Source organism: Rhipicephalus microplus, chromosome 6 (genome assembly GCF_043290135.1).
Source record: "Rhipicephalus microplus isolate Deutch F79 chromosome 6, USDA_Rmic, whole genome shotgun sequence".
In the NCBI taxonomy this organism is placed as follows: Eukaryota; Metazoa; Arthropoda; class Arachnida; order Ixodida; family Ixodidae; genus Rhipicephalus; species Rhipicephalus microplus.
Window position 1 is genome coordinate 188722731 of NC_134705.1, and position 26893 is coordinate 188749623.

Below are 26893 nucleotides of genomic sequence, written 5' to 3' on the forward strand. Positions count from 1 at the left end.
TACCGAACTGCGGACGCTCCATGTGCGGATCTCGGCGGGACTGTCTGCGAAAGATCGCAGATCACTACCGTTTCGTATTCTTGTCCACGGACAACGATTGTTTCCACAGCCCGTACGAACTCGTCTACGACGTCTTCGAGTTCGACCTCGTTCCCGTGCTGCTGGCGTCGCCTCGGACGGCGCTCCGGGTTCCGCCCTTCTCTGTTGTCGACTCCGCCCAGTTCTTCGATCTCGGAGACTTGGCCTTCCACCTGCGCATGCTCGCGACCAATCCGAAGGCGTACGAGCGGTACTTCACCTGGAAAGAACACTGCCTCCACGTTACCGAAAACTTGGAAGACGACGACGTCTGCCCCCTCTGTCTAGTCCTCAACGACGAGTTGTACAATGGTGGTACTCGACCGCCAGCTACCTTCTGGTCACGGATTCCTCGCGAGAGACCGCGTCCCTGCGATTCTTGCAGTAGGCCTAAAGGTGACTTGGATTGGGCCTTTCCTTCAAGATATGGGAATTTCCGGGCTTCACAGTGAAGACTTGTATGTTTCAGAGTTCCACCATTAGGAGGGGCTCTCATTTGGCCGCAATGTTTACGGCCGGCACGTTTTCCGTGTTACGATTATCGGCCATGCGTTCCTCCTGTGTTGCTGCACATGTATTTTATTGTTGCTGTGTATATTTTATGTTCTTATTTGTGACCCTAGCATACGATGGTGAAACGACGTTCGCTGAAGTGAGTGACATTTGCGGGCTAAATGAAACCACGGAACATTGTTATGCTAGCAATAAGATAAGGAATTTTAATGCTGATTTTTAGATGCACGAGAAATAAATGTATCTTACGCAATGCAATTTCTTGACTCCTTTGTGTTCTACACCTATGGATCTGTCCTTAAAAGCGGAGTGTCTTAGCCATTCGCCATGACAACCTTTTTTTTTGTTTAGTTCTGCCTTGACTGCAGGTCAAGCTTGTGAGGTAATCACAAATTATAATCGTTTCGCGTGCGCTAACGCATTGAATGCCGGTACATTATCATTCCACTCAGTACTATTCGCGCAGTTTGACAACAATTTCGACAAATAATTTATAGAAATGTGGAATTTACCGTGCCAAAACCGCCGTTTGATTATGAGAGACGCCGTATATAGTGAAGGGCTCCGGAAATTTCGACCACCTGGGTTTCTTTAACGTGCACCCAAATCTGAGCACACGGGCCTACAGCATTTCCGCCTCCATCGGAAATGCAGCCGCTGCAGCGGGGATTTGATCCCGTGACCTGCGGGTCAGCAGCCGAGTACCTTAGCCACTAGACCATCACAGCGGGGCGAACATTTAGATGCATCCCACAAAAAGGGTCCTCGCTTGGCAACGAGAGTTCCTCAGGCGGCTTCAAACGAAGAGGTCCCTAATGAAGCCGAGTCACCCCGAGCAAGAAGAATGTGTTGAAGTTGACTTTAAAGAGGCAAAACTAAACTATTGGCGCAGGGCTAAAGACACAGGGCAGTTGATTCGGGATGCTGTGCACGATGGTTATCACTTCTCGAGAAGGCGAGCTTGCTAGTGAGCTTGCAGTACGACGGTCATGACGAGAAGACAATGCAAAGTGCGTGAAAGAACCGTTGACGGGGAGAAAAAAAACTGCCACAAAAACGCGCTTGGTACTGCAAACGAATGTGTGGTTTTTGCGATGTTTTTTCAAAGAAACGCTTCTCGCACGAAGTTCCTATATCATATATTCATTTATTAACAGGTTCTGCAGGCCTATACCAAGTGCCCAGCAGGAGGGGACAAGCACTTTATCAGATATAATCAAACAAGTTGCAGCGCATAATCAGACGACTTAGATATCTCTTGGCTAGCAGTGTTACGGCAGATAAACAATAAAATAAACACTCGTACGCAGCGTAGGTCTACAAATATGCGGACAACTCGTGTGGACAAACGCACCCGCGCCGTCACTCGGTGGACTTGCTCTACGCCATCTACCGGCGCCGAAAGGAGCTCTCGCAGATGTGCCCCGTCCTCGGATTCCAGTGACCGTGCTCCCATCTTTCCTATCTCTTCTATCCCCTCAGTTTGTCCTCACTCGCTGTGGCTTACCACCTCACGTCTCTTCTTCTCTTCTCCTTCTTCCGCTTTCCTACATCTTTACTCCTATCCTTTTTATCCCTCCTCACCCCCATCCCTCGTGAGCTACTGTGGCGGTGTCGCTCTTTGAAGCAGACAATAACGGGGCTCACTTTTCTCTTCTTTACTCTTTCAAGAATCACTTCTCACTCTGTGGTCATTTTCCCAACTGAACATGGCGCCTCTCACAAATGTGGTAGCGGGCGTTTGTACCCTTTCAGGCAAGTTTATTTTTTTCCGTTCCACGCGCAGCATGAAAGTTTTCCCTCTCGAAAGAAACAAGGGCGCCTGCGCACCATTATCGAACAGCTCTTTTCGTTTCTACGGAAGATTGTCGATAAAAATGGATCGGTAGGTTTCTGTTACAAAACTCGTCTGAAGGTTTTTTTTTTTCTAGTAGCAAATCGGTGGAAACAATCTCTCTATAAACAAGTAACAATAGCAACATTTTTCACCATCAATGTCACCAGGGGCACTTGGTTCACGACGGAAACGCGACTTTACGCGGTACGTCCCGAGCACGGCAAAATACAAATCGAGACATCGTAGCAGCGCGATGATGAAGTCACCTTTAGTTCTTCATGCGCATGTGCATGTAGTCTGAACGGTTCAGTGCATAGATTAACCGTGCCGCTCGGTCCGGCAAGGTCAAACATGGTGGGCGTACTCGATGTTTGCCTTGGGCGTCTCTCAATCAAACTGATTATGACACGCTAACTTCGGTACAATCTTGTTGATACATTGAAGGTCCCAGTTCAACTCATGACTGTCATAATGGTGGTGTGACTGTCATGCGGTGGACAATAAGCAGCACCTTCTTTGCGCATAAAGTGGCTGCCACGGTGGATCAGTGGGTACAGACGCATTCACACTTGGAGTTAATAATAATAATCTTTATGTCGTACGCTGGCATTCGCTGTGATATCCTTCATCATTCTTCTGAGAAGTGTGATATCCGTTAAACACTTGCAAGGAATTTCGTTTATGCAGTGGCTGACGACGATGAGGAATTATGGCTGAAGTGGGTATGCACCCCAGTTGATAGGAAAACAAGAACAAGATTTTCTAATGGGTTGGAGCATTGGACGACCCACTTGTTACGCTATTCGCATTGTGTGACGCCATGGTGTTTTTTTTTGCTGTTCTGAAACGCTCTATTAATCATACTAACGCGATTCCTTTCCCGACATCAAGCCTGCCTATGTGGCAAGTTTGCGAACAAGTCCCAAGCACCGGCGTAACTCCGGGGTAAGAATACTGGGCTGGAACGCTACGGACCCGGGTTCGAGCCCCACAGTGTCCTTGGTACTAGAAGGGTGGTGGTTTGGGCTAGTTGGTATGGCATGACGAGTGTAATAGCACAAGATCAAAACAACGGCAAAGGGTAGTCGTTCTTCTCTTAACAATAATCTTGGCACTGATTCTTTCTTTTTTTCGTGCGGAAGTGGTTAGGGACACCGGCGGCGGCGGCGGCGGACAACTACGGCGCCACGTGTGACCCGATTTGTGATCTCGTAACAGCTTTCGCTGTAAAAACTTCTCAAGGGGGAAGTGGGGGGTGCTGTTCTGACCAACGTGCATTCGTCCGTTGTAAGGCACAGACGCGAGCGTACCTGCAAACTGGTTCTCGTTTGACAGCATTTGCCCGAATAGACAAGGAACCCACAAAAAAACCCGCGTGTCGAAAGTGAAGTCCAAGTGGACGACGCAGGTGTGGTGGCATAACGCAGGAGCAGTCGACCAGAGGCGATGCCAGGATAATTGACCCCGCTGTACTCTGCCAGAGCGTTCCTTTGTCGTTCGAACTTTCGGAATGTCCTATCGGGGCTGTCGCGGCCTCTCTGGAAAGTTTTTCGTCTCTCCGCAACCGAAGTGGTTCTTGAAAGAGAAAGGAAGAGAAAAGTGAGCCCCGTTATTGTCTGCTTCATGAGCGACACCGCCACAGTAGCTCACAAGGGATGGGGGTGAGGAGGGATAAAAAGGATAGGAGTAAAGATGTGGGAAAGCCGAAGAAGGAGAAGAGAAGAAGAGACGTGTGGTGGTAAGCCACAGCGAGCGAGGACAAACCGAGGGGATAGAAGAGATAGGAAAGATGGAGCACGGTCACTGGAGTCCGAGGACGGGGCGCACCTGCGAGAGCTCCTTTCGGCGTCGGTGGATGGCGTAGAACAAGTCCAGTAAGTCAGAGCTGCACTGTCGTCGGAGGTGGAAGGTCGTCGGCGGCAGGAGATGACGTAGGGCGAGTCCAGTCGGCCAGAGCCACGTTGACGCGGGAGATCGCAAGCGCGCGGAGCGCGCGAGCGCACGACCGGTCAGCCCGAAATCCAGCAAGCGAGTCCCCTCTCTCCGCAACCAAAGAGACGTGGTCCCGCACGTTCTTAGCATCCTGGAACGCCAGTGGCCGAAAGCGGCGCCCCCACGGGTTTGACGCGAGTAGGTTGCTGCTCCGGGACGTCCGAGCACGCTAGTGTCTCGCTTTAATCCCCCTACCCCTTCTCCCTTTATGTCGGATCGTCAATAAAGTTGTTTTACTCACTCACTCGTCTCCTCCGCGAACGACGCGTACACAGTCAGCACAAGGAATTCAGTACATCCCACTCTATGCGCTTTTTTTGTTTTCTTTTCTTGTGGTCTGTCTTTTTTGGGCTCGGGAAGAAGTGGCCGTAACCTCAGGAAAATTTCCAAAAAGAGTCGTATTTCCGGGAACACCAGAGAACTGGCGCTTCGGTTCGCTCACTTGCGTGGCATGGTCCGCCAGTTTCGCGTACGCTGCCGAAGTCGTTTTCGAGCATTCTTCACCACAAGACGGCAAGCAACGGCACCACAAGTCTGCGAGCAAGCAGGTAGGTCGGTGATGAGCGTGCTATCGTTTTCGTATGTTTCGAATGTAGTACTTACGAATGTGTCGAGTAGGTTATCGAAACCACGTTTGAGTGTTATATAGCTCTCCGCAATTCTCGTGCGAACTATATTACCGGCGCAGTGCGTGTACCAGATGGATGGATGGATGCTATGAGCGTCCCCTTTATAACGGGGTGGTGACAAGTATGCCACCAGGCTCGACAAAAAAAAACACCCCTTTTTTCTTTTTTGATGTTAGCCTAATGCCTCTACTTCGATAAATTCTATCTTAATGGAAAAAAAGGTAAATTTTCAGCTTAAGTTCTCTGCCATTTACGGCACACTGTCCATATTTTATTTTTCCAATATTTATTTTTGTCCTTTCTCTCTAATTTTCTGCCACCAATACTCTAACCGTCTCTTACTTATTTCAATCGCGGGTGTGTTCAGCTTTCCATTGTTGTCCCTAAAACCCAAGGCTTCCTGTAGGCTCGTGCCCAAACGTACACCTGGGTGGATATCTCCACATTCAATCAGAACATGCTCCGCCGTTTCCTTATCTTTCCCGCAGCATGTGCATTGTTCTTCTTCTTTACTGAATCTTGCTTTATAACTACGCGTTCTAAGGCAACCCGATCTCGCTTCAAACAGTAAAGCGCTTCCCCTTGAATTATCGTAAAATGCCTCCCTCCTTATTTCATTTTTGCCTTTTCGGTAGTTACTCAAAGCCGGTTTTTTCTCCATAGCTGCCATCCAGTAAATCCTCTCCGCCTCCCTGACTTTTCCCTTAACGCTCTTTGTTGACATATGGCTTACAATACCAGCCGTATATTTACTAGTGAGTCTTCTAGTTCTTTTTCTCCACTGTGTGTCCACGCTCTTCCTATACAAATAACGGAACACCTTCTCTGCCCATCTACTCTCCTTCATATTTCTTAGCCTTTCTTCGAACCTTATTTTGCTCTGCGCTTCCCTCGCCTCAAAACCTGCCCACCCCATATCGCCCTTTACAGCCTCGTTTGTCGTCTTCCCGTGAGCACCCAATGCGAGGCGTCCTACAGTCCTTTGATTTACATCCATTCCCGATTGCACCTCTGCCCTCATGCACACCACTGAGTTCCCAAAAGTAAGCCCTGGAACCATTACACCCTTCCACAGACCTCGAAGCACCTCATACCTATTGTATCCCCACAACGCTCTGTGCTTCATTATTGCCGCATTCCTCTTTCCCTTTGCTGCCGAGGCTTTTTCCTGTACCTCCATGTATCTATCACTCTCATTTACCCATACTCCAAGGTACTTGTATTCGCTTACCCTCGGTATTTCTTGGCCTTGTATGGACACCGTCTGATCACAGGGATCATTAAATACCATCAATCCACACTTCGTTACACTGAATCCTAGTCCAAGAGCTTCACCTTCCCTTCCGCATATATTCGCCAGCTGCTGTATATCATCTCGACTGTCCACAAATAAGACGATATCGTCCGCATAAAATAAGCCTGGAAGCTTCTGCTCAATCATCATGCCGCCCTGTTTGTGTGACAGATTAAAACCAATGTTGCTACCTTCTAGCGCTTTTTCCATACTCACCATGTACAGCATGAATAACAGCGGGGACAAAGGACATCCCTGTCTCAGACCCTTGCTAACCTCAACGTTCTCTTTGCTACGCATTCCTTCCCACTCTATGCAAACTGTATTTTCTCGGTATATCTCCCTCAAAAGCTGTATACAGTCGTCGCCCATGCCCATTCCTTTCAATATATCCCACAAAATTTCCTGATTAACGTTGTCGTATGCCCCAGTGATGTCTAGAAAAGCCACGTACAAGGGCCTATTCTCTATTTTAGATATTTCTATACACTGGGTGAGAACAAACAGGTTATCGTCTAACCGCCTGTCGACTCGAAATCCGTTCTGAAGTTCTCCCAAAATATCGTTATGTTCGGCCCATGTTTCTATTTTCATTTTTACTGCTTGCATCGCCAACCTGTATAGTACCGATGTAATGGTTAGTGGTCTATACGAGCGAATCTTGTCCTTTTCTCCCTTGCCTTTATAGATTAAGTTCATTCTACTTTGTCGCCAACTGTCCGGTATTTGTCCGTCCTTTAAGCTTTTTTCTACTGCTTTTAACAATGCTTCTTTAGTGTTATGTCCTAGTTCGTTAATGAGGCTAACGGGAATCCCATCTAAACCCGCGGCAGTGCGCTTTGGAATTTTTCCTTCGGCCTTTTTCCAGTTGAAATTATCAAGTACTAGCTCTTCCTCTGTTGCTTTCTCCGCCACACTTTTACTCACCGGGGATATCCCCTGGACGCTCTTTTGAAACGAATCGGCTGTTACCTTTTGGATGTAACCTAGCGCTTCGTACCCTTCCAATTGATTTCCTCCTTCATCTAGAATATGTTGTTGCGTTGTGACAGACTTCCTACCTAGCGCCTTTATGTGGCTCCAAAAAATCCTAGGCGCGGCCTCCTTTTTTTCGTGTATCTCTGTCATCCAGCGTTCACTTTCACCTTTAATTTTTGCCTCTACCAATTTCTGTACAAGGGTTTTTTTCTCCAAATATATTTCCCATATTTTTTTGACTTCGACCTGCGGCCGCTTCTCCTTTTTTGCCTTTCTATGCTCCCGTGATGCTTCGCGTCGCTTCTCGATCGCCTCCCGGATTTCCTTGTTCCACCAACTTTTTGGCTTCCTTTTTCCTTTCCAGCAAACAGTTTTCTTCTCTCTCCCTATCTCCTTCGTCATTAGATGTAACAGCTCACTATACTCCCAGTCCTTGCCTGGTATTTCGCCTACTTCTTCCTCGACTCTTGCGGCTATATTTATTATTTGTTTGTCATTTAAATACGAGCTGCCAGACTTTGATTCCATGCTCATATTTTCAGTTTCGTATCCCATTTGTAATGTTATTCGTTTATGATCACTACCCAAGCTGTTAATGCCTTCCTCGTCTATCCTCATTTCTGTCAGTTTGTGGTAAATTCCTTCAGTCATGAGACAATAATCAATACTTGACTGCCTGTTTCCGACTTCCCATGTGATCTGGCCGTCACATTTAGGCCCCGTGTTAACTATCTCCAGACTATGTTGCTCGCAAAGATCTAGTAATAACTTCCCATTGGTGTCTTAATATCCGTCAAGGTCATGTATGTGGGCATTCATGTCCCCTAGAAGGATGATTTCGGCCCCATTACCAAATTCCTTAATATCCGCACTCATGCAATCCACTATCTCCTGATTCTTTTCTCTGCAGTTATTCCCCGTCCACAAGTAGGCTACCCCTAGCCACGTTTCCTTTCCACCTACTGTGCCCAGAACCCAGAGGTGCTCTGAACACGTCTGTTTCACTCTAACCCATTTGGCTCCGCGATGAATTAGCATTCCTACACCCCCACCTTTCCTTTCCGATATGGTCCTGTTACACCCTTCCCAAACATAATTTTCAATATGTGGTGGCTCTTCCAAGTCTCTAAGGTGTGTTTCTGTAACCGCATACACGCCTATCTGTTCTTTGTTTAACTGCTCCTCAATCTCTAACCATTTTGCCTTCTTTCTGCCACCCTGCATGTTTATGTAACTAATTGGAACACGCGCTTTTTTCCTTTTTCTTTTACCTTTTTTCTGGTTTTTCGCAATTCTACCTGTCAAAGCGTCCTCCTGGTTGTTTTCCCTGTTACGAGCTACCCCGGACTCCGAAGGGCCCGTGAACCCCCCAAAAAAGCTACTGCGCGTCCTGCCAGTCGCCAGCCCATCTGTCGCTCTGGCGCCCTCTTGCGCCTCAGACGTAAACACCTTGAAGACGTAGACACGAACGAACAAGAATTGCACGGTGTAACAATGTGCCACTCACTACACTTTTTTATCATTAGCGTATACGTTCTAGCCGTGCCGGTTTACCGTATACGGTACCATCGTTGTCAGCACGCAGCTTTTTAAACGTTTTAGCCGCGCGACTAGCTCGTTTTGTGTGGCATAACGAAATAGTGAGATTATCAAAGTGGCTCATAGAGGTTATTTAGACATAAAACGCTGCGAGTCGGCCACGACGATATCTGGCTCAACTATAGAACCATGTTGATTGCGCCTCAACTATTCTGGGGTAAAAGCGAGAGCTACATATGATTTGTTACGTAGTTCATACAGCACAATATAAAACATGTACAAGTGGACAGGAAACTCAGCGCTTCTCCTTGTATTATTTCCAGCTGCTTAATCTCTCTTTCTCCAAGAGTTCTTTTTTTTATCCTAACTTTCCTATCTTCTTCCCGCTTCCTTCATAACTATCTTCCTCTATATCAGCCCTCTTCTTGAAAGAGTAGTTAGTCGTTGTGACAGAGGTATTTATCAGCCTAGCTTTTTTCCTCCTTCCTTTGTGTCTTTGTGTATGCATGTGTAACGATAATAACTGAAGATATGTGCCAACTGGCTCGTTTGAAGTTAAAGAATGAACCCTTTCGTTGTCCTAATTATACACCCCCCACTTTTTTTCTTGGTTTCCTTCTAGCCGTGTCGCTTGTGACGCCCGTTGGAGGTTCAACACGGTCGTCACACGCACCATCGAGCAATGCATCAACCAGAAATACACCGTCAGACACCTGGTCGAGATGATGGACTCCGACACAGAGTCCATCAGCAGCGCCTGCTTCGTTGCTTCCTCATTGGCTGTAATGTCGGCCTCGTGTTGTTTTACTTGTACGGCGTCTACTCAAACGCGAACAACGCTCTGGAAAGAACAGTTCCTCGAAGAGAACCGGGACTGGACAACAACGGCGCGCTGCCTGACTTGGCCACGACGCCATTGCATGCCAACGTGACCCCCGGCATGTTCTGCGCCGCCACTCAGTACCCCGTCTGTCCTGCCGAACCATCGGTGCCACACGAGACCACGACTGACAGCGCGTGGATCAAAGGGGATGACGCTGACGCGTTTGATGCAAAACGTGACGTCGGTTCCGAAGACGCACCGACAGAACCACGTCTGCCGGACTTCCAGAACGGGCACTTGTGGACTTACCGGAACGCATACGCCGACGCACCACCGGCAGCGGGCCGCCAGTCAGCTGGTTTCCCGGACGGTCTCATCAGGGTTTCCAGGAACTGGTTCGGCTCCTTCGCAGATGCCGTCCGCAGACTGTACGGCGTCCTTCGGTACGCCTTAGGGTTTGAGACATCTCGCCCACAGTTCTCGTCGCTAGCCGATATGCCATCCAGTCTTCTGTTGAGTCTCTCTTTGTTTGCACCACCCATATTCGACTGGTTCGGAGACTTTGAGGGCTGCCTGCGTTACCTGGATGCGAGTCCGCAGGCTGACAAGCTGCTCCACTGCTTTTTCAAAACCGGTGACATTGACTCCGTATGTTCCTTTCTGGACGACAGTCCGGGGCCATGCGCTCGCATCTGGCAACTGCATCGAGAGATAGCGCTCTATAAACAGCTGCCCGGCTTTGGCTGAGTCTCCGGCTATAGACACCATTTCGCACACCAGGTGCAACGATGTCGAAGCAGTGAAGTCACATTTAAATAAAAAAATGAACTGGTGGAATAATATAATCCGCAAGATAACGAAACGCCAAAAGATATGGGCCAACCTTTTGATATTCGTAAAACAAAGTTTCCTTATGTGAAAGGCTCAAAACTTATTCGTGTGACATTCTGAGCGGTGAAAACGTAGAACCGTTTGTTAGCGCGAATGCATCTGCTGCAAGGGTCGCTAGCCTCCACAGTGTTGTACCTGGTGTATCGCACCGAATATATTCCGTTCAAGCGGAAATAAAAGGCTTCCCTCTGGTGCAGCCGCACTTGGACTGACATTTTCCCCCTCCATTGCCGTCGTCGTGCACTTACGTGGTTATACATAAAAGCATTGTTGCGTACCATCACTACGACTGATGCGTGTGTTCTTTGTTCGTGAACTTATAAATACGCAGACGAAACAAAACACCGCAAGAGATTGGGGTGGTTGCGTAATGAGAGCTGCCACGTCACCCAAAGGGGGCGTTTGGCGCAATATTAGTTAGATCTAACAGACAATCATGTCAAGGAAAGCATAAGAGATGTTATATGATTGATTGATTGATATGTGGGGTTTATCGTCCCAAAACCACCATATGATGGAAGTTAAATATTGATGCAGTGGAGCGCATTCAGAAACGTGCCGCCCGGTTTGTGACGGGTAATTACGACTTCACCAGAAGGCCTAGCGAAATTGTTAGTTCACTTGGTTGGCTGTTACTCTCCTCCAGGCGTAAATATGTCAGGCTATGTCTTTTCTACAACCTAATAAACGACACAACTGGGATCGATAAGAACAAGTACATCAGACCACCAACATACATCTCATCACGACGGGACCATCCTTTGAAAGTATGTGAATGTATGTGCCGAACATCAACGTATGCAAATACTTTTTTTTTCCTAAAACTATTCACGAATGGAACGGTCTTCCAAAAAACATTGTTACCGCCCCTTCCACAGCGTTTCCTTCCCTTTTAAAGGGGTATGTGGTCACACAATGATATTGTAGGCTGTGATTTAGGTATTTCTTATTTGTTTTTCTTTTTTGAGTGCCGTGCAATTCAACTTGTCCCCACTGATTTAAATGTACTTTGGATTTGTAAACCCCCCTACAACAATGCCCCCAGAGGGCGCTGTAGGTATATGTTTAAATAAATAAATAAATAAATAAATATGATTATAAGACACGCCGTAGTCGAGGGCTCCGGAAATTTCGACCACCGAGGTGTTCTTTAACGTGCACCCAAATCTGAGCACACGGGCCTACAACATTTCCGCCTCCATTGGAAATGCAGCCGCCGCAGCCGGGATTGGATCCCGCGACCTGCGGGTCGGCAGCCGCATATACCTTAGCCACTATATAGAAGGAGATGTTGTTGGAAGCACTCGTAATGCAAATGGGAAGAAAGAAAAGTGGACGAAAAGATAACTTGCTGTGGGACAGGGACCGAACCTGGGACCTTCGAAGAACGCGTCCGATGCTCTGCCAACTGAGCTAGCACGGCGGCAATACCCACGTCCACTTTATGGGGTACTTATCAGTGTTTTCAATTCTGCCCCATACATTCGTCTACTTGGACCTTTGATGGAATTTTTCGATGGACAGAGCTTATGGCGACATGTACCGAGTTTTTTTTTTTTTGAGGGGGAAGGGGGAGGGGCATGATGACAACTGAGGTCATCTGATGTTGCGTTCGAAGAACTGTTTGCGTACCGCTTTTACCCCCGAAAGCGGGGGGCCAATGACGGGCCGTTGTGGGAAACACACGTCACCACTTCTGTTTCGTTCTTGAATTCATTGCAGAGCTTGCATTTATTCAGGCTCTACCCAAATAAATATAAAAGCGGAGGGGGGAGGGGGAGGAGGGCTGTGCCAATACATTGCCTAGAGTTACTGTATATGTTATCTTTACGGTACCTAATGGGCCGCAGAAATTGGGTGCCTTTCTCCTCTTGTAACCACTACCGCCACCACCTAAAGGTAGCATATACAGTATAGCTCTAGTTTCGCCCCCTTCGCCCATTAGTGGAAATTAACCTTCCTATAAAACCAACTGCCTCATAATACTAATCGAAAAGCTACCGTTCGTTTCACTTGCACTTTGCGAACCAGTTCACGACGGCGCTGCACTCCGAGATTCGTTTTACGATTTCAAGATGGCGACGTTGGCATCTGCGGTAATCTTTTCGACAAAAAAAAAGTGCAGCAGTCGAGTCTATGCCGCACGAGAAGATGGAGGGAGGGGGGGGGCATAACTATGACGTCTATGCACCATGGGACACAGCCAGCGACGTTTCCGTAATCGCCAGAGCCGGCGTGGTAGCCTTGGTGATGGCCACTGCTAATAGTGCCGAACAGGAATTTTAAGTATCCTGTTCGTGAAAATGGTTCAAGTTCTGTTGCTGCTAAATTAAAAAGCCGAATGGGAGTTGTAGCAGGCAACGACAGTGGGCTTGACGTTGTACAACCTCTTGGCGCCTACTTCAGTTACGAAGAAAAAAAGAGGAAGTTTAGTGAGCGTCTCTACGCAGTCTAAACGAGGTGCTGAAAATCTTCGGCGCATAGCAAGAAAATACACCAACAAAAGGCAGCTTTCCCAACCTAAGATGCTCTACAGTTTATTAAATTGACCAACAATAAGAAGTTCAAATCCTGGAGAAAGTATACATACCAACTTTTTTTACCTCATAGCTGTGAAACAACAACAAAAAAAAACAAGCATTACTGGAAACTCCTACTTATGGCCATTCTAGCAAGAAAATGCCGGTAAAGTATAGCACTGCAAATGGAACTAGACCTCCTTGTTTTCTCAGAAGTGAAGATGCCCTTTTTGGCACAATTAAAGTACGCATCAGTCAAATTTCTCACGCTTTATACACTTACAGGCAGCGTACAAGACATACCTGCTTATCACTTTCTTGCTGAGTGTGGTGTTTGAAGAAAGAAATTCAGGTATATAAAGGAAACAATAATTGTATTATTACCTACTATACGGCATTCATGTAGTAGAATAGTGCCGAAATTCTTCTGAAATAACATGAGTGGTATATGATTGCGCCTGCGCAGTACGTAATTGTTGTTAGGAATGGCTCAGAAAGTGAATTTTCGAGCAGCAATTTTGGTCCTTTCCGTCGCAAAAGCTTTTAACAGCAAGAAAAAAAAACACTTTCTAAAAAATCTGGTAAGAAATGAAGTAGTATCAAGGTTTAAAAATCACCACACTACCAAATTCCTTAATATAATCCTGAATATGCTGGTACATCTAATACACGCTTACAATTGATATTTTACAGCCCTCATTAACTTATTCATTCATGCCTGAAACTTCACGATGAAACAGATTTGGACCATAAGACTACAATCGAGCCCTGTAAAATGGTCGGGACCTCGTCAAGCTCTTGAGCTTTTAGTCCTGTACTCCTCCCAATCAAAAGGAAAGGGAAAAATTTTATTGAATGTGGGCGCTATAAACTCTATTGGTAATCTTATAAATACTATTAATTGTTAGCTAGTTATGCATGACTCAGAAGGCTAGAGACGAAAAGAACGTGCTCCGCAGTGGTTAAAACTCACCTCACGGCTAGGTCATCGGGTGATGCCTCGGGCAGTGGCACGGAGGACTTGGACCATCTCAGGCTTTTAACCCAAGTTTTGGGAGGCAAAGCTGATGCATGCTTGCTGGTTCCTATGTTGTGTTTCGCACCCACTACAGGAGATTGGCCATTTAATGAAACGTAATGGGATAAAAAGTAATTGCAAATTTTGATGAAGGAAAATGAATTATGCAGCCACCTGGGGAATCGAAAATTGGACATTCATAAGGTTACTTACCAATAAAGTAGGTAAATAACTAATAACTGAAATGAATAATTAAATGAGAATTCTAATAATGAAATTGTAGTTCCTTGAAATTCTCTTTTACTTATTCAGAGAACTACAATTTAATTAGTAAAATTCTAACAAGCAAACGTTCTTCTGTGTCTAAGAAATACGCCAACAGCTGTGCAGACGCCCCTGTTGCAGCGGCTCAGAGAAGAAGCCCCAAGGGGAAGGATATCTTCAGAATTAAAGAGTGATCCTTAATTTCCTGAATACAGTTCCTAAATGTTTCTTCCTATTACTTGTAAAACATTGGCAATCAAGTAAAGAATGATTGATATTTTCTGGCTCTTGACAGTATAGAAGTAAAGGCGAGATGGTACCTCACCAGACCTGTACAAAATAAAAATGAAGAGGCGGAATCTGACATTGAAATTCTGTGAACCACACTCCCGGCCTTCCTCTTCATCTTTCTCTCTCTCCCTATCTTTCTCAGTACCATAGCCGTATAAATATAGCTTTTTTTTCGATCACACCGAAAAATTTCATTCACGACAGTTAAGTGTTCTAGCAACGTATACTTTGCTAGAATATAACAGCATTTATATAGCGTCGCTATATAGACGCAACAGCTAAAGCGGCGACGTCATCTTTTCTTCGAACCAGGAAGTGGTAAAATTAGCTTGCGTTGCTATTGAAAAGAAGGCCGGGGAAACATTGGGTGTAGGTTGCATGCTGAAACATCGCAATCCCGCCGTTTCCTGGGCCATTGCTGTGGTCTATATGGTCCCGCTCTCCCGTGTAAAGGTGTATACAGAGGCCAGTCCAGCAAGTGCACCAACGAAAGACTTCGCCAGCGCAATATTACTTCGATGCCGACGTCACACTTTCCTTTCGTCACATACCGTGGAGATGCAAACCGTTTTTCACTGAAACTGTTATTACGCTGAACCATAAAGATAAAAGGGCGCATGAACTAGCTTGCTGAAGCACCGTTCATCAGAAACGAGGGTATCTCAGTGACTGCATAGCTGAACCATATCTGTTTGTCAACTGCATTGTGAAGTACGCAAGCTGAACCGTTTCTTTGACGTCACCTAAATTTTTCTGTGCATGCTTGCGTTGGTTTTCGTGGTGTTCATGTTAGTTTCCTTAAACTTCAGTTGTTGGGCAGCGCTTGTCCGTCTCCCATTTTTTGTTCTCGTGCTCCGTCCTGTTGTGCTCACTTTGTACAATTTACATTCTAGTGCTGGTGGATTTTTATTTCTCGTAACATCACGGCTGACGAGAAGAGAGAGGTAATTCATTGACAGAAAGGTAGAGAGGTCAGCCTGTGCGGCAGTTTTCTCTGGCCTGCTACTCTACACTGTGGAAGGGTTACTGGGGAGTGAAAGAGTGATGAATGGCTGTAGTATAGGTAGGTAGACGAGAACATATGGTATTGTTACGCCGGGGTACAGTGCACTACCATGTGCACTCTACGCTGTGGTAACTCTAATGACGTGCATCCAGTCCTGTGGCTTCTAAGAATACAGCGACGCCTACAATAACCTCACATGTGCAGCTGGCGTCGGGCCAAGGATCTAGCCCTACCCCATCGCTTAATGGTTGACTAATATATCGTCAAATCGAAGAGATCGAAGGAGGGCTGCCCATCAAAATATACCGCGCGTATAACACGCTAGCCAAGCTGACCCTGATGCCCTGTTTCTTCATATCGTTTTTTGTACTCTTCACGCGATTTATATGCGTAAAAACGGCAAGGCAGCCCCACGATAGCCGATATTGTTTTGAAAATGCTGGCATTATATTACCAGGCACTGCGCCGTGTCACCCAAAAGCGAGACCGAAGTCAGGTGCCTTCTTCCCTCCTTTCTAGAATCCCTCAATCAATCATTATAGTACCCAAATATGAACGTTAAACGCACGATAATGGTAACTAAAACAAACGGTGAACGATAAGGTTGCTTTGCGAGTACAAGCGTTTAAAAAGACCCGCGGACCCATTCTGTGGCAAAATAGCCTGCCTAAAGAGATCATGCTCACGCTACGAGAAACTCATCGCTGGCAACTGATTCCCCTCTACGCGCCATCCTGCCGACATTCCTTCTCCGAAGGAACCCCCTGCAGGTATAGCTGGGACTCCCCGTACTAGGCTGCTTTCAGGAACAGGAATTCGTTCATCCCGATTCTTAGCACCTTTCTTTCCATTGGCTGACGTCAGCTAAGCTGGAGCTGTCGGCGACGGCGGCCAAGAAGACCTGTTTGGTGGTAGTGGTTAGAAGATTGGAAAAGGCACCTAATTTCTGCAACCCGGTCGGGAGCACGGCGCAGTGCCTGAAGACCTGTTTGAAGCACCTATTCGGGCGTCTTCGGCGGGACTGCTAAAGACGGCCACGGGAGCCCGAACAGTTCGGCAAAGGGCAGCGTAGTTGCTCATCTCTTTCGCGCCCTCTGTCGGCGGAAAGTTATCTTTGCATCCACATGCGCGGCCGGGCTAGACTGCAGCTGGCAGAAGCCCGTGACCGGCCAGACCGTGCCACTTGCTGTGAGTAAACGCTTGCAATGACTTTTTTTTTTCTTTAACAACACCGCGGGACCATTTACCCCTGCAGATATAGCTTTTCTGAAGAAGTGACGGAAATTTTCTCGCACTACACGATGCGCTGGCGCCGCCTGCTATACGCTGTTTAATGCAACGTGCACGTATACAGTATCAGCTTTATTCATGGGACCCCGTGTTCATCAGAAGGCCGTTGTGACGTAGCTTCTCGAATCCTGTGGTCGATGGTCACGCTGCTAGAAACAAATGCGAGGTTCTACGTGCAGTAATTTTACTCTCTTAGTTTTCCGCGCTGATTTTTGAACCGGTGTTGCGTGTTCTGACCAGCATCGTCGTGTCGCCAACTGCCATCGTTTTCGTGTGCGTGTCCTCTCACTCGAATCTTTCGCTTGATTCATTAATATCTGAAGTTAACGTCCCAAAACCACCATACGATTATGAGAGACGCCTTAGAGGAAGGATCCGGCAATTTCGACCACCCGGGGTTCTTTAACGTGCACCCAAATCTGAGCATACGGGCCTACATTGCCGCCTCCGTCGGAAATGTAGCCGCCGCAGCCGGGATTCGTTCCCGCGACCTGCGGGTCAATTTTCTTCCTTCCCCGATGTGGTAATGCACGTGAGACTTAAGTAACCCCTCGACTTTTTGTCCACTACAAACAAAATTTTTGAAGAACGCGCGATCAGTAAAACTTTTTTTTTTCTTTTTGTGCGAATCACTTGTCCTTTCGATACTTCTGAGACACGAAACATACATTCGCCGATGCCTTCTTGCACAATTGCCCCGCCGCGGTAGTCTAGTGGCTAAGGTACTCGGCTGCTGACCCACAGGGTGCGGGTTCGAATCCCGGCTGCGGCGGCTGCATTTTCGATGGAGGCGGAAATGTTGTAGGCCCGTGTGCTCAGATTTGGGTGCACGTTAAAGAACCCCAGGTGGCCTAAATTTCCGGAGCCCTCCACTACGGTGTCTCTCATAATCATATAGTGGTTTTGGAACGTTAAACCCCACATATCAAGCAATCAATCTTGCACAATTATTTTTGTTCATTGAAATTTGCCTGGGTGAAAATTGTGTAGGCAGATGTCACATTCTTTTAAATGGGTGCATGAATGCACGTGTTTGATAATAAAATAATATCTCAGATGTAACGTCCCAAAACCAAGGTATGATTATGAGACGCTGTAGTGGAGCGCTCGAGAAATTCGAACCATCTGTTTTTTTTTTTTTAGCATGTACTGACATCACACGTACAGTACACGGGCTTCTGCCATTTCGCCTGCATGAAAATGCAAGCGCCGCTGTCGAAATCGAACCTTCGACCAGCAACCAAGCATTCCAAACGCTAGACCGCCGCGGCGGACCGAATGCGCGCGTTTAAAACCTATACGACCTATCTTGATGATGTGGTCAGCTGCCCTTCAACGAAGTTTTTTTTTCGTGTCATTTATCGTTGCTTTTTCATTTTGGCCCTCTCGCATGCGGCAAAGTAGTTCTGAAACTACACTTTGAACGCGCGATAACTATCGACTGATTTGTATAGACATGCACGCATCGTCCACGACTTATCTACGGCTAATAAAGCCTAAAAAAATACTTTTAAGCAAACTCTAAAGTCCGACACTGTATGAATATGAGACGTCGTAGTGGAGCGCTCCAGAAATTTTGTTTCCGCATATGCGTGAATGCGAACCACGGCCTGAGCAAATAAAAAAAAGTACTAAGCAAACGTACCACAGATTAGCTAGCGAACTATCAGACGCGTTTTTTTTTACCACACAGGAAGGCGGCACGTGTATCAGCTCCACATCCTTATCACTGCGCGCCAGTGAATACAAGATACTAAACGAAATGGGATCGTTAGCACAAATTCCACCTCGCGTATCGTTTCACTTACGATAGTGCACACGTTTGCTGGTGTTCTGTTGCTATATTGATGATTGATATGTGAGGTTTAACGTCCCAAAACGACGATATGATTATAATTGACGCCATAGTGGAGGGCGCCAGAAATTTCGACCACCTGGGGGTTCTTTAACGTCTACCCAAATCTGAGCACACGGGCCTACAGCATTTTCACCTCCATCGAAAATGCAGCCGCCGCAGCCAGGGTTTGATCCCGCGACCTGCGTATCAGCAGCCGAGTGACTTAGCAACTAGACCACCGTGGCGTGGCTCGGTTGCTATAAAATGTAATGCGTGTGATTTCAATAATAGTCGGAGCCAGCGCCTCGTTCTGTCATGCGATTTTTTTTCTGTCTCGTCCTCGTCGCATGAAGCGCTACAATATTTTGTAACAACCACCCGCCCAACGAGATATTGTGGGTGCTCATAATCCTTGTGAGCGCTCTCTACCAGTGAAAAAAAGGTAGAGTATTATCAGAGCCCGTCAGTGCCATTGCTGTACATTCTACGCAGCAGGGTTGCACATCTGTTTTCGAAACGCCACTAGCAACAGTGCACTGCAGAGAAGCTGATGCGCACATCAATCACTCCCCGGCGCCGCTGCAGCGAACTGGTTTCACCAGAGGGACCCTTCGGGGCCGCTATTATCCCCTTAACAGGCGTGACCCGCCAAAACTTTCTGCTCCAGCGGCACAGCCCCGAAAGGAGGTGCAAAAACTTCGCCGCGTAGCTGTGGACCCGTGGTCGCTACTCAAACGTATGCTCAACTATGGTCAACGTTACTAAATCCTGCGTTGACTCTGGTCCCATATGGCGTATTCGGTTGGGCGTTTTCGAGCGCCCTAGAGCGCTCCGAAAATTGGCTGCGCCTTCGGTTGGTAGTATTTGAGCGCTCGGAGTATCTTCGGTTGGCTCTTTCAGAGCGTCGGCCTCTGACTCGAAGCGCTGCCGACCACTCCGAGTTCGTTAGAAGTGTGGCAGCTTGGGCTAGTTGGTATGGCATGACGATAGTTATAGCGCGAGAACAAAACGACGACACAGAGACAAGAACATGTCTTCGTGTCCTTCTTGTCTCTGTGTCGTCGTTTTGTTCTCGCGCTATAACTATCGTTGAAGTTGGAGCGTGGCGCGATCTGAAGGAAAGGAGGGGTCACGTGACACAAGCCGTCCAATCACGTGGCTGCCAGTAGGTGAACCAGGTTTGACGAGGAGTGCGAGCGTGCATTTCGAATGAGGGCATCCGAGCATCGCCGTGCGCGTAATAGTTGGTGCACGTGCGTTGGTAATGGTGTTTTTGCGTGCGTATGGGGCTAATTCACATCTACGAAGTCATAAATGCAACACGTCAATGACGAGGCGGCTAGCGAAGGAAACGTCAATGCTGTCGTTGCAGCAGCTCGCCGACAGCCTGCCTTGAAGATAGCGGTTTGGACGGGGACGATCGCCAGACTTGTGTGCACAGCTCAGAAGGCTTTCGCTATGCCCAGACATGTAAGAAAGAGAGAAAGAGTATAAGAAAGGTCAGAAATGTCAGTGATGTCCACTGAACTGATCGGCACCATTTGTTAACGTGGCGCAGCAATGTCTACCTGGCAGCCTGCCTTGCTGCGGTGGCGCTACAGGCGCGCTGCTCTATTAAGAAGTCATAATGAAGGCATGATTAAGAAGTCCGCACTAGAGATCTATCGAACTTTATGCAGGAAATCGCCAAGGAAATGATCTATGATAATACTCGGGGTAGTTCTATACTGTTTGAGGCCAGGACGGGAGTGTTGCGAACCAAGACATATCGGGCCAAATACGAAGGGGTAGACACGGTATGCCGTGCGTGTAGAGGGGAAGAAGGAACTGCCGAATGCTTGATAATGTTCTGTAAAGGGGCTTCACCCTATAGTTCAGGATAATGGCGCAGAGTTTTTCATAGCACTGGGGTTTAAGGACAGGGAGGGCAAAATAGACTTTAAGCGGGTAGACTTAACTAGAAGGAGGTCATCTGATTGGTGACTAAAGTCACGGCAGGAGTGAAAAACCCTTCACTGCAAAGTACGAATCGTCCACCTCAATATTTAAAGGAAAAAATAAATCTAGTTTTTGGTTCATTAAGTATTACGGCTTGGTGGCGCTAGCCACCGCCCGATCTAAAGGGTACAGTCATATCCATCCATCCATCCATCCATCTAAGCGCTCTGAGATCACTGATGTATTCGGTTGGTACACATGCTTCCCACGCTCCGATTGCGAGCTGCATCTGCATGTGGCGACTCTGAGCCAGAGGACCAGAACGGCTAACCAAATACGCCGTTTAGGCACAGGGGTTTAAAGTCATGGTCTGTTTATAAGAAGGACCTCCCCATCCCCCTCTGCGGAAAGTGAACTGTAACACTGCGACACTCACTTGACAAGCGCTGGAGTTGAAAGAATTACCTTAATTTAAAAGGAGCTGATCCTTTATGGGCGTAGCTCCTTGGGGTGTTGTCCGTCGTAGCCGCACCAAGGTACACGAAGTGCTCACTATAGATGGCGCTGCGGCACTGGCTCCCACCAGCTTGTTTACGAGGCCGCTACTAGGGAGCGTCGGGCGCAAGTTCATGGACAAAGTGCTACACCGAGACTTGGCCTTTATGTGGGGCGTACCCAACGCGGTGCAATGGCAAGAACGCCGCGAAGAGCTCTGTCATGATTTGCCAGCTGGGCAAACAGCATGCGTCCCTTACGATTTCTGCCGTGGAAGTGCACTGTGTCAGGATCCTCAAAACTGTGGAATGGCTGTGAGTAGGACTAACGGTTTACCGATGTACCTCCAGAGCTTTGCCCACTCATCATTATTCGCTACATGAATATTTTGTGATGTTTTTTTGCGAGAGGGGAGGGAGTTATTTGAAGTGGTACTCTGTGGAGAGGAATAACAGTTCTTCAAGTTTTGAATGATTTAATTTTAATTATTCAATGAATGAGGCATCAGTGAAAAAAATGATATTATCGTACTTGAAAATGCAATTCTTCGAGACACTGCACACCAACCTAAGCTTCTTTGTGTAACACGCTTTTTCACGAGGCACCTGCGCATGAGGGTCACTAATCAAGAAAGGTTCTCCAAGATCTCTTCATGTATAACGGTCAATCTTCATTTGGTTTTGTCCTGCATTACGAGTATGTTGTGATGCTGAAGACGCATGTATTTTGCTTACCTTTCTTGGCAAGTATAGGTGTACAAATAAAGTATTGAACTATCACGCCTGAAGCCCTTAGTAAGGCGATTGAACTAATGTGCGTGGCAGCTTAGCTTATCCGGTTTTGTTCGCATCTTAAGTTCTCTCTGAAATATTGTTTCTAAAATTATTTATATGTACTGGTTGATTGGATCACCATATTGAGCAAACGTGCGAAATACTTTCCGACTGATGCATTTCTTTGCCTAATTTTTTATAAACATTCCTTCTTTGCTAGAGGCAGGGCCTCAATACAATAATCGTACCAAACACAATTACGTGGCCTGGGTTACTTGCAACGGAGCTTTCACCCAGAAAAACACGCGCACTTGCAAACACTCGTGGGTGTATTTTTAAAAGGCGATTCAGCGAAGGCGCATGCTATGTACGTGCCGCGGTGTGCACTGTTAAGGCGAACACGACTGCATGGCCGATTGCGTTATCGGCACCACGTAACAACCATTGTCTGAAACATCGCACATGCGCAGAACGTGCTCTGCGATACACTCTTCCACCGCGCGCCGCATTTTTTGCCGGCTAAGTTGGCGCATCCTGCATTTCAAGGTTCATTTCGAATAAAACAGTTGGTGCGTCAAAACTAACCCCCGTATTCTAGAACTTCCCTTCACTCAACGCTTCGCCTTCACTTGAGAAAGCAGATGGGAGCGCCATCTCTATGCACGGCAAGTCACTGCATATCAGCAATAGTCTGCTGCCATTCTTGAGCAGCACAGCGTCATTTTCAGCCGAGTGGTGGCGCAGTAATCAACTCTGTCAAGTAAAGGGTGAAAGTCGAGTGGAGGAGCATTTGTGAATACGGGGGTAAGACGACTATAAAGCAGTTCACTTTTGAACTGTTTGCGAAAGAAAGCGGGATAGAAGGAAACAACCTAACATGCAGGATGCGTAAGCTTAGCCGACAAAAATACGGTTAGCATATGACGAACAAGCGTATCCATGATGTGGCGCGCCCATTGGAAAGAGTGTATCACGGAGGACATGCTGGGCATGTGCAGTGTTTCCGACGATGGTTGTTAAGCGGCGCTGATAACGCAATCGGCCACGCGCTCGTGTGTTCAAGTTAACAGGGCTTACCACTGTAGGCTAGCGTGGCGAGGTGATGAAACTGTCTCTAATGCAGGTAGGTTTTGCAGAAAATGCTGCCACTTGTGGACTCAATGGGGTTTCTGCACGCACCACACGTTAAAGCACCATGGCTAGAACGTTCCGGTCGCATTTGTTATAACGCTTTCCCACGTTGCCCGATATTGCGAAGAAAACATTCTTGCTTTCAAAAGTGTGAATAGTTGGGTTTGTTGGTTGTACTTAAAGGAACAGCGCAGGATAATTACTGGGGCAATAGGATGCGCACAAAGCGTATACCGAAATAACCACGCACTACATGTATAAACCACGTTCACTTAAACTCAGAAGTACCGAATCACGCACGTTACAACAGCTGCATTCACAACTGCCGCCAGCAGTACTACATCACTGTTTGTTTTGTTATATTATCATGCTATTTTTGTTTTCACTGTCCCCCAATGTTTCTATTTTCGCTTATTTCTTTGCTTTTTCGCTTTCGTTCTAGCTGTGCCACGATTGACGCCCGCCAGACAGCACCATCGTCATGACACGGAATCAAGCAATGCATCCTCCTGAAGTGGACGCTCCGAGACGCGTCGTCAACGCATCCCACCGCACCCAGCTGGGGCGTTGTCCTTGGTTCAGCACGTCACCCTCGATGACGTGCATCTTCGTGTACATCGCGTTGTTGTTGTACGCTTTCTTCTCCTTCTGCATCACCAACATTGACGCCACCGTGGTTCTGGCAGAACCATCTTTGCCGCCATCGAGATCCCCCGGCCCGGGGTCGTGCAGTGATCCCCCTCTTTCTTTTCGCGCTGACGTCTTGAACGAAGCTTCCTACAGCCAGTGCCCCGCCCCAATCGCTGTCCAGCAGACGAGACCACCCTCAATCACAGAGACTGCTGCGTATCTTGGTCCGGCGCCAAGATCGCGGCCTCGGGAGCGCAAGATCAAGGTCAGCCAGGCTCGGTCCGAAAGAATCTTCTCGCTACCGAAGAGGCGTGTTATCGTCGCCAAGAATATGCCGGAGGGTGGGCTAGGGCCGTTGTACTGGAGCAGGGTAGGGTTGAACGACCTCGACTTCCGGAAGATGATTTATGAGGTCCTGCGACGCACCTACGAACTCTCAGGGGAGAAGCGTGCCGTGGTGACACGTCTTCCTCATAACCGCATCGAGATGTCACCTGGCCCGTTCTATGGGCAGGGCGCGATTCCATCGGCACGTAGGGACGCTTCAGAGGACACGCCGGAGACCCGCAGGCCGGTCTTCGGAAGCAAGGAGTTTTGGACGTCCATGCGCGACTTGATCCGAGTCCGGGATGTAAACCTCAAACCTGACGAAATGTTCGACTTCGCCCTGGAGCGATCGCCGAAGAAACCGCTCCTCCAAGTGGCAGTAAGTGTTCCCGGCAATAGCGTGTTGAATTCGCTTGCCCCGCCCATAGTCCAAGAACGCGTTAGCGGCCAACAGCGCCAAATAGATGCGCTTCTTGGTTTGTTCAAATCACTAGGCCCGATGAGCGTCTTCGATTACCATGAGGCCCACCACCGCGAAGAAAATGGTGTGCGAACGGATACGGGGTTCTTAGTGCTGCGCTGCTGGTTGGTTACGGAAGCCTTACCATATTTCGCAGAGGGCGGCCTTTCGAAGAAATGCACCCACCTCAGGCGGGTGCTTCGCGAGTTGTAGGAGGCTTTGGAGTAGATCGACCTTGTTGTATGAGTGTCATCGATGCTGAAATAAAAGAATTCATTGACAGGTACTTCACCTCACGTGAGCCATTTTTTTCTCATTCTCGAGGGCTTTTTTGTTTAATTGTCGTGTGTATACGTTGCTTCTTACTGAACGGACAGTCATGCTTAACATGAGTTTCGGTGCGGTGGCCATGGTTAGAGCCACGGCAAACCTGAATGGCGACATCGGCAAAAACTTGAGAGAATACTTATTCTTCATTTCTGTCGACGCGGCCTCGTCAAGTGCGAGCCCCATGGGACGGCTTTATGCTCTCCCATGTACTCTAAATCTGAGGTGCAGACAGCTTTCGGACACCACGGTCCATCAATCGCAAGGGTAGAGCCACAGCGGTAGCAGCACGGGAGACGGGTAACGTCCCCCCGGTGATGCTACCGGTTGGTTCCCTATACGGCTCCAAATCATAATGGCCTAGAATACTGAGGCGTTTGCTGGTTCGCCCGTTAATGGCGGAATGAAAAATGAAGGCAGCAATTGTTTGATTCTGTGACGTTATTCCTAATGAATTTCTGTTTTTCGGCGCGGCACTACTTCAAGGCCTCGTCGGCTTCCAAGCCACTCCAGAGATTGGGAACCGCGGTCCGATGACATTTCGCCGATAAAACCGACTCTCCAGGCCGTCTCACCCAAGCAGCTCCCTATACGCTTCTACCTTTCCTTTTAAATTGAGAATGTGCAGAAACCTGATCGCGTACGGCGACGCATCGAATAAATAAAACCTCAGTCGTGTTGCCAAAACTTGTGGCTGGCGTTCGATCGTGAACGGCAGCGGTGTCCACCCAGCTGCCATTCGCAGGTGTCAATCGCGGCAGGCTGCTGCGATGCGTTTCTCGCCACCGAAGGAATATTTGAGCTGACATTCTCATAAGCTAAACAGAAAGAATAGTATTCGCCTGTTGTGGCCCACGATCAGCCTCCGGTCACAAAGCTTTTAGGGGGTGGTAAGGGGTTGCGCTGCTGACATCCGTTCATCCCCCCCCCCCACGACAGCCGAATTTCGATGCGGGCGGACCCTTCACGCGGTCAAATTTATCCGGAGTTTCTCAGTGAAACGCGCCTCATATAACCACATGAATCGCACTTTTCGCTCGTAAAATCCGTGCAACTTAGTTGCGTCCCAGAAGTCGGATGACTTGAAAGGTGCACGCATTGCAAAAGCATCATTTTCTGTGTGACAAGCTTAGATAGTCCATTGCGCTTTCTGTCGCCTGCTCAAGAGCAAACTATGCACGTGTGTGCTTAAAGTCGCTAACGATTACAGTACGAGGTACTCCGCTATGGGGGGAGCGAACCGTGAAGTCGCCCGGTACGCAGGCAAGGTTCATCACTTTCACGAGATCTTTCACAGTACACAGCTTGACCCCACCGCGGTGGTCTAGTGGCTAAGGTACTCGGCTGTTGACCCACAGGTCGCGGGTTTGAATCATGGCTGCGATGGCTGCATTTCCGATGGAAGCGGAAATGTTGTAGGCCCGTGTGCTCAGATTTGGGTGCACGTTGAAGAACCCCATGCAGGTGGTCGAAATTTCCGCAGCCCTCCACTACGGCGTCTCTCGTAATCATATGGTGGTTTTGGGACGTGAAACTTCACATATCAATCAATCAATCAGTATACAGCTTGAGCATTACGTGCGCACAGCGCACGCGATTTATTTTGTTCGCAAAGGTTCCTCAATGTTGCGCCCTACGACATCCACTGTGATTCACTGGCCACACGCACGAAAAGTTGCTGGAAGAAAACGACGGCAAATCCCAGCCGTCGCCGGCTGTCGGCATCGTTCGCCGGGTGAGTTTTTGTTCTACCACCGTCACGGCCGGATTAGACTGCTTCTGCGCTCTAGCCGGTCGTGGCGGCGCCACCATAGCCACAAGTTTCGAATAGGGTTCGCGTATCTTTAGCGTGATCACTCAACAGGATAGCGTATGACGCATGGGCAGGGGCAAAAAAAAAACAATAAGACAAAGATTAGGACGTTTTCTTTTTCTAAAACTTCTTACCTGAGTGGTTGTTTTACGCATTTTCGCAAGGTATAAAAAGAAACGAAATCTCGTTTTTTTTTCGTC

At 47.8% G+C, this 26893-nt stretch overlaps 1 protein-coding gene across 5 annotated transcripts in view; it reads left to right on the forward strand.

The window, feature by feature from the left end:
• The window catches only part of LOC142765739 (uncharacterized), a 306400-nt gene extending 281561 nt beyond the window's left edge, over nt 1–24839 (forward strand). For 3 of the 5 annotated variants that reach the window (XM_075867266.1, XM_075867269.1, XM_075867271.1), the window contains one exon: nt 23579–24839. In XM_075867266.1, the coding sequence (XP_075723381.1) occupies nt 23618–24766 (1149 nt within the window). In that variant the 5' untranslated portion in view covers nt 23579–23617 and the 3' untranslated portion in view covers nt 24767–24839. Of the gene's footprint in view, nt 1–16773; nt 16861–21389; nt 21547–23578 lie in introns of those variants that run through there. The other 2 variants (XM_075867268.1, XM_075867267.1) reach the window with 2 other exon arrangements.
• Nucleotides 24840–26893: the final 2054 nt, after the last annotated feature.